The sequence below is a fragment of the Morone saxatilis genome, unplaced genomic scaffold (assembly GCF_004916995.1).
Source record: "Morone saxatilis isolate NCDOM2014 unplaced genomic scaffold, NCSU_SB_2.0 Contig22, whole genome shotgun sequence".
Taxonomy (NCBI): Eukaryota; Metazoa; Chordata; class Actinopteri; family Moronidae; genus Morone; species Morone saxatilis.
Genome location: NW_023339785.1, coordinates 19,596,524 through 19,605,047, shown reverse-complemented (window position 1 = coordinate 19,605,047; position 8,524 = coordinate 19,596,524). Strand labels below are relative to the sequence as shown.

General features: G+C 40.0%; 1 protein-coding gene across 2 annotated transcripts in view; it reads right to left on the bottom strand.

Moving 5' to 3' along the window:
• Window positions 1-4,444: 4,444 nt before the first annotated feature.
• gria1a (glutamate receptor, ionotropic, AMPA 1a) overlaps window positions 4,445-8,524 on the bottom strand; it is a 66,755-nt gene continuing 62,675 nt past the window's right edge. For both annotated transcript variants that reach the window (XM_035669716.1, XM_035669717.1), the window contains exons 15-16: window positions 6,775-6,909; window positions 4,445-4,736 (exon numbers count right to left, since the gene is read on the bottom strand). In XM_035669716.1, the coding sequence (XP_035525609.1) occupies window positions 4,569-4,736; window positions 6,775-6,909 (303 nt within the window). In that variant the 3' untranslated portion in view covers window positions 4,445-4,568. The remainder of the gene's footprint in view (window positions 4,737-6,774; window positions 6,910-8,524) is intronic.

Here is an 8,524-nt window from a genome sequence, read left to right as displayed (position 1 = left end):
ATGCCCCCAATTTGAACCCAGTTGAGAACCTCTGTTGTATGTCATCATCCTCTCTCTCCCCACATTGCTCACATCTCATTATTCTATCAGATAAAGGAAAAATGACCGAACAGACCTCCTTTTGTTTTCTTCTTCTGTCATCTTGACTATGCATGTCCATTTACTAGGTATATGCATGCAGATGCTGTATACATACAGATGCAAATTAGTCTGAGTGGGATGTGGAAGTGCTCCCTCTTTAAATGTTGTCTGTACTCCCTAATCTATATGACCCTGACGAGGACCATTAAATCGACACAAGTTGGTTCTTTTTAATTGCTTTTCAGCTCATGTAACAGAGGCCTTTTCTTTCTCTTTTTTCATGCAAGACTGCATGAGATTATTTTTTGGATCACTGCACTCCTTTGTGACCCAGGCAGCACTTTATTCCTCTGTGCTTTTAATATCTAAAGTCATATCCCATTTGCCCAAGGCACAGATTGAGATGTATGACTCTCATGTTAAAAAAACAAAAACAAACAAATATACATAGTTTATTCCTTTATTCGGTTACAAAAGCATGATGACTTCCTTCCAGGACACTTTGGTTAGAAAAAAAAGTTTATTTCTCAAAAGTCGGATTCCTAATAGTTGTATTCTTTTACATTTTTTAAAACTGTGAACCCATTTATTGATAATCGTTTTAATTTGAAAACTCAGTATCACCCTTTCCATTGTTTAAAAAAAACAACAATAAAGATGAACAATCTGGTGATTAGATTCCAGTAGTAAAATACTGTGAAAAAGAAAATCGACAAAGAAATATTCAAATGGTGTTAAATTTCAAGCACTTAAAAAACACCAACAGGAAGTCCTTTTTGAAATTGCAACAAAATAAAATGAAATTAACTCAAAACTGGCTTTAAACAACATTAGCTTCTACGGTTTATTCAACATCAGTGTGTGTGTTTCATTTTTTACACTCTTCAAAGTGTATAACACTTCCCCGGCACACCAACTCTCCCTTATAATACAAACATTGAGTGTCTTTTTTTTTGTTTTGTTTTTACAAATCTGTTATGGCATATAAAACATCTTTCCAAAGGTAAAGCCTCCACTGAAGAGTGCTGTGCTGTGTCCTAATTAATACAACATCAGCAAAAGAAGACGTAGATGAGGGAAAAAAGGAAAAGTACTCACGCAGTAGGTAACTAATTCAAGTACACTGAGGCATGATTGGGAGAACAAACATTTTCACTGGGGAAGAGAAAAGCCTTTTATATACATAATAGGTGGAGATATGTATGATTTCGGTAAACTCTGACTGCCCATTTTTCTTGCTTGTATGACGATGTAGAGAAAGAGAGAGGTCATACATTAGATTTGGTACCATATTTTTTTAAAGCAGAAAATCAGAGGAGAAGAAAAAATAATACAAGACTAGCTGTGGAAGCAAGAGGATGAGTGCTGCCTTTGTACAGGCGCTTGGCCTCTGCTGTGAAACGAGAGGTCAGCTAGAGAGTGTGGTACATAACCTAAAGCCGACCTCTGGCATCCCACAGCAGTGAGAATCCCATTTCGAGCCACAACCTTCCAGTCACCTTAAAGTAAAAGGACACCTTTGGACACTGTTGGACTCTTAGGTATCAACCATGTGTGACGATGATGATGTTCAGTGCATTTCAGGACTTTATGTGGTGATGAATTACTGGAATTTACCATTTTGATGAACCACTTTTCCCTTTAACTTGCTTCACCTGCTTAGTCTTAACTTGATGGTTTCCTATATTTTCTTGAATGATTTCTGGTAATCCAGATAGCTGAAATAGTTGTACTCTGCAGTGGAATAGTTGTGTGGGTGGAGAGCTAAAGTGATGGATAGGTAAGACGATACAATGTTCGTGTTGGAAGACGGCACAGAATGTACCCTTTAGCTTCTGGCTGTGAAAAACTGTTATTGGTTTTTCTTTGCTTTGACAATTTCCCCAGGTAAGACTGAGAGTTTAAAGGCTGGTGACATTCTATATTTCTCATATTGTCAACAAATCTAATAAAAAGACCAAAACTAACAATTAACTGATCTTACAAAACAAGTATTGCTTGTGCAGTCAAAGCCTGATATACTGTAACTTATTTATTTTCAACTACTAACTAAAACATATCAGTGAGCCACATTGTTGTTCTGGATATTTCACTACCATGAACAACACTGTAGTTTATTTTGAGTAAATTCTACACCATCAATCTGCAGTGTATAGCACACCAAATGTGTAATCTGCTGCTGAAAATAGTCCCCAACCAATGCATTATTTACCACAAAAAAATACAATTTCTAGCTGTTTTAGTAAAATACTGAACATATTTTAACAATGAAACTATATGTCTAAATATATATATTTAAATTAAATATGTATGTCTTCAGTAGGAATCAAGGGGGGTTTTGGTCTAAGTGTCACAAACGGAAAGTATTAACGCCACTCAAAACACTGCATATCTATTATGCAATGCAGAACAGTCAAAGTTTAAATTCAGAAAAAGTTGAGTTTATCAGAACTATGTGACTGTGGTTTGATGAAATTTGATTGGCATACAACAGCAGCAAACAACCCTACAACTGTCATTACATTTTTGTCAAATATTGCTAAATCCTCATTGCTTCACAGAAAGAACCAAGGCCCGCCCACAACAGAAAAGTGAGAGGAGCACAGACAAGACTAAAAATACTGAAATATTTCACCAGAAATAACCAAAAACGAACTTTAGCAGAAACTGATGTGTTCTGATTGAGAAAATAGGTTTTTAGGGCCTCTGAGAGATGATCCATCACACTGTAGTCATGTCCTTTCATGGGATTTGTTGACAATAAAAAAAAATATATAATCATGCCAGCTTTATTTTTGTTCTGTATTTGATTCTAAAGCACAGCATGAGCTAAAGTTTGTTTCTGCTCTTCTGTTGGTCAGACACACAGGAACATAAAATACACCACTACCAAAAAAATGGGCCAGGAAATGCAAAGTGCATCACCAATAGTCGTTTTATGTTAACAGTATTTCAAATTTTAAGGTGGTACTTTACTTTAAGGCCCTTAATGGCAAACCCAGGCTGTCTGGCCCTTGTCATCTCTGCCCTCTACTGTCCGGGGCCTGCCACTCTGATTTCTGTTTACTTGACGTGATCTGAAAGGGAGAACTCTACAGCCGAGCAGCGTGGTGACCACCGTAACCTTGACTTCTAGTGAACACAGCTGATAGTGACTGTGAATCTGTCAGTCACACCAAGTGCTCCAACCCCGCCTACTTCCTGAGCTAGCTAGCAACAGCAAGAGGAGACCAACTTTACTTTTATAGGCCATGCACAATCTGCAGGGGATATGCCACTCTCAATAAATTGAGAGCGAATAGCTGCGCTGCCCATTTCATTAAAACTGAACACAGCTGAAAATACATCACAGGAGTAAGCAAATAATGCGGCAACAGCTCTGACAATTTTTTGAGGAATATTTACTCCAGATTATATCTGAGTTTGTCAATCTTTGCTCTTTAACGTGCTATGAATGTCACAACAGTAGAATACAGTGTAAGGTCACTCAGTACTGTACATAATGTGTCAGTGTGTTTTCTCAATTATATAACTCTTCTCACACAAGTCAAAGTGAGCATTTCTGAATCTGCACCCTGACTGTTTTTGTGATCATTAAATACTAAAACTCTCTATCTGTTGGCCAAACAAATGACCCAGTAGCAACAAGTGTATAGTGTATATGTGTGTGTGCATTAGTGAGAATGGTCATATGGCACAAAGACAAGGCATGATGTGTTAAATGAGGTGTAGCAGCAATGCATGGTTGTTGTAGCCTGGTCAACAGCTGATTTAAACAGCATTAACCTTCAGACGAGTGTAAATCAAATCAAACTACTTCTGACAAAGCTCTTTGCGCTATTACAACAGCGTAAACCATATACTATATCATAAAAACTGGCTATGCTACACAGAGCACTTTGCCCTTCCAAAATGGCGTGTAAATGTGTGAGTGAAAGAGAGCGGGAATGTCCCAAAACAATATCAAATCATCGTAGCAGTCACAAGTTTTTTTCCTCCTCTGCCATGTCTGTGCAAAGACACGTTCCATCAGCCATCAGAAAGCATCTAGGTAGTACAAGGTCAGCAGTAGAGGTGAAGATATTGCACACGCAGACTAACGTCAACAGCTCCATTAAAATGGCACAGCGCAGGCGTCACAATGAAGAATAAGGTTCTTTTTTTTCCCACATAAATGAACGCTGTAAAAAATTCAAAAACACGCCCCGTTGACGGCTTCTTTATTGCAGCACATTTCCCTTTTTCAATATCTCTTTTTCAAACATCCATTTATTTAAAAAAAACGTTGCGAGTCTCTGTTCGTAGTTTGCAAGGAGCGGTTCGAGAGTGCATTTTGGCAGTAAGTTAATTTCAAGTCGGGCGCGTCGACAGCCAGGAGAATAGATGGGTCAAACCAGACAGCCATGATTTTTGAGGTCATTAGAGTCTTGTGCTCTTCTTCTGCCCCACCCTGCCTATTCCTCGCCGCCAGCACAGTCACGTGATAATCACATGCCGGAGGCACCCAGTCCCATGCTGGCGGTGTGGCTCATACAGGGGAGCGTCTGAACGGTCTTGGGGAAGTCGTGGGTGAGGATTCGTCCGTTCTCTCCGCCGCTCCCGTTGCCACTCATTCTGGTCAGGGTGGAGCAGCGCATGGCGTCATTGATGGATTGCTGTTAGAAACAAACAAACAGATTGCAGTTAGTCTACACGCCAGATTCAGTCTCACACACATGCATGCATTATATCCTAATCAAAACAGAGAAAGCTTATGCAACAGTTAGAGCTAGCAATGCACATAATTATTATTAATCTTTCAGCTATAGAAAAATAAAAATACTTCTGCAGAGTGTTATGCAACTTCTCCGTTCTTTATTACATGAATATATGCGCAAAAGCAGCTGTTTATGTCACTATCTCAATGTGGTGCTGGCGCGCCAAGAAATTCAAGAGCAGAATGAGCTGTTAAGAGTCCTAGGGTGCTGGTTTTCACCCTCTTTATCTAGGCCTGAGTGATATTCGCGGGTGGTAAACCGTGGTGCTGGCCGATGTGCATCAAGGTCCTAATTTGTAACAGGAGGAGCAGAGCGAAGAGTGGGCAGTAAGACGGGAGCTGAGGCTTCACTCATTGGTTTAATAGCTCCATTCTCCAGTCTAGCGCAATAAAAGCCACTGGGCTCGAAAGCCGACCTAATGATGTGTGATACGTGTGTGTGTGTGTGTGTGTGTGTGTCTCTATGGTATCTGCCCACATCCCCTATTCTATAGCTGATTAAATTGGGCAAAGCAAGTGCGATCTGGAGCAACTGGTGAGTGCTGCATGGGGATTGGAGATTTACACCGGCCTCTAATTGGAACGCTGTTGTTGTTTCTTTCAAGCCAAACAGCATAAAGGCACCGCTGACTAATAGGCTCCTCACCAATCTCATCAGCATACTGATCAGGTGCCTCTTCGTGGGCTGATTAAAATATAAGAGATTCATGTAGAAGATCACTCCTTGTCTTGGCGCTGCCTTTGCTTGCTGTTTACATGAAGAGTATATCAGCTAGGGGCTTTGATGTTGGAAGAATGAATCAAAGGTTGTTTGTTGTAAATTGATCCATGAAGCAGATGACTAACAGATATCGCCGCTGTCGAAGGAGAAACCTCACATCTCCCAATAAATAGTCTTATAGGCAACAAGTCCTTAGGTTTCAGATTTCTCAACATACAACAATTTGAGTTAGACTGTTCTAGGTTAAAGCAGTGATGGAACACATGTTAGCCGCACCAGGCCTGCCTTATGGTATACATATAAAGGATGTTCACCACAATGGGCCCTGCATTTGCGAGACAGTCAGCAAACAGAGAAGAAGGAGCAGGGAAGAGATTTGCTCACAGCGACAGAAGTAGAGAGATGTACCACTGTGATTTAAATTGCCTTTATACCTGTGCTGCAAAATGAAATTTCTTCATTTGGGAATGTGTGCTACAAAATTATTGTAATGAGTCTAGTAATGGGATTGAACCGGAAGACTGAAAGGAACATTTCTGTAAGCTGAAAAGTAAAGTGTAATGTGTACATAATTACTAGACAAGTTTTGTATTCTACATTATTCACCATTAAAAGGAACTGATATAGATCAATGATATATTAATGTCAACATACAGTCAATATAATACAGAATAAAAGGCTGAGTGTGCTTATAGTGACATCCAAAAGTAATATTAAAAGCCAAACTAACAACCCTGTGATGCTAACACTGGGAAAAGTATTGTTTTGTTACCATATAAGCTAGTGTGCTATGTAAACTTTCGAATATGAAGAAACAGGCATAAGGGCAATTTTAAAATCAAGTGGTTCAACAACACTGCAGGAGATCAGTGACGTAAAGACTGAGCGGCAGAGGTAGAGAGAGGTACAGGAGAGCGTTTGCACTGCGGTGGAAGCCGTGAGAGGCCCTACTGTGATCACGGTTAGATGGGCGGGGGGTGAGGAGGCAGATGTCATCAGCAGCATCATCATCATCATCATCATCATCATCATCATCATGGCTTGATCACAGCGTTTCCTACCCCGTGGCTGTGCTCTGCCCTTATATCTTAACAGTGTTGTTGGCGTACAGGCCGTAGCTCTGCAGCTCTGTGTAGGGGGCGCTAGCACCACTGTCTAAGGCTGAGCAGTGAAAGGCCTGAGCGGCTGAAGCGGCAGCGGCTCGCGCGGTGGACACCTTCATTCGGCGCGACTCGGTCCTGGACTTGTAGCAGAACTCCACCAGTGCCACCAGCATGGCCAGGCCCAGGCCACCGATCAGGATGTAGAAGACTCCTGCCACATTGCTGAGGCTCAGAGCGCTCGTCTTGTCCTGGAGGGAGGGGAAGGGAGGGAGGGAGGAAGGAAGGGGGCAGAGCCAAGGGGTGAGGAGTGGTAGTGGCAACAAAACAGAGTCTACAGCTTTACATACATATAAGCTTAAACTGAAGACAGACAAACACAGAATCACACACGTATTTATAGACAAACATTAGTATCACAAACAAGAATCATAAAGGCAAAGACTTAAATGCAAATAGCAAGATGACACACAAATATACACACACTCACAACCCATAGACACTTAAGAACACACACACACCCACACACACGCACGCAGACCCATAAATTATACAGCTGAGGCTGACTAATTAGGCACACAAAGCGACAGTACAGTCATGTAAAGTACATGTAGAGTAGAAGACAAGAAGACCAGACACACACATAACTCCACACAAAATCAAACATTAACAATAAAACATATTTTAGAGGCCTGTCTCACAAAGTAGGATTTGATATATTAGCTGGATAACTTTGGATCTAACTCTGCCTGTTCAGTTTCATAAAAATAACTAGCAACTCCCATACCGACAAAACCTGGATGTTTTTCTCCAGGCTTACCATTGAAAACTATCAAGGTATCCAAGAAGGAACAAAATACTGCAGTCACATTAAAATGACATGTACCAGCACAGGTACTCTGATATAATGGCTTTGCTTTATTACTTTTAAGATAATTTATCATATCAGAGATATATTAAAGATATGTAGTATAGTCAGAGTCCCTCTCGGGCTAAAAAACCTATTATAGGAAGTAGGAAGCTCAATGGTAGGACTCAAAGGCAGTTTAAAGGTACGTTAGTAGTACGTTAATAGTGTAACCTGTCAGATGGTTCAGTAGATTTATGACGGCACAGCCTGATACCCACTGCAGGGCCTAATGAATGGTCAAAACATCATTTAACATGAACAACATGCTTCTACTGGAATGCTCACTCAACTTCTGGCACATTTTACCAGTGTATTGATAAAAAATGATATCGTAAATCATTTGTAGTACAGTTAGTGTTCCTTTCTGGCTAAAAACCAGGGCTTCTCGCAAAACAGTAAATACAGTGGATGGTTGAAAAAGTCATTAATAAAATATACTGTTGCATATTCATTGCATTAAAATTCTTTCAGTGGCTGGATAGATGTAGACTATTGGACTCATATTCCATCACTGCAGGGACAGAGAATATGAGGCGACTTCATGATGACGCTGTCATCTAAATAAGACGTATTCTGACTGGGCCCTAATGACGAGCAGTGATCAGACATTTTAATTTAAAAAAAGAAGAATGTCTGCACACTGAAAATTAGCTCCCAGTGATTTATTCAAGCTACATTTTGGTCTCAGGCCTTTATCAAGTCTTTTTTAATTTAACAAATCATACTCATGCAGTGCTCCTCTCCACGCCAACAGAAGCAACATTAATGAAACATTTAATGCTGTTTTTTCTTTTAGTTTTTCATCCAGTATTTCTTGTCTTTAGAAGAGAAAAAGTCAGACCTATTAGTTTCCATACATATTCCAGACTACTTAGCATATTAAAATGTCAGCCATATTATTGAGGCTTATTTAATAACACTAATTAGGTGTATACTGTTGGCATTTTATTACTCTT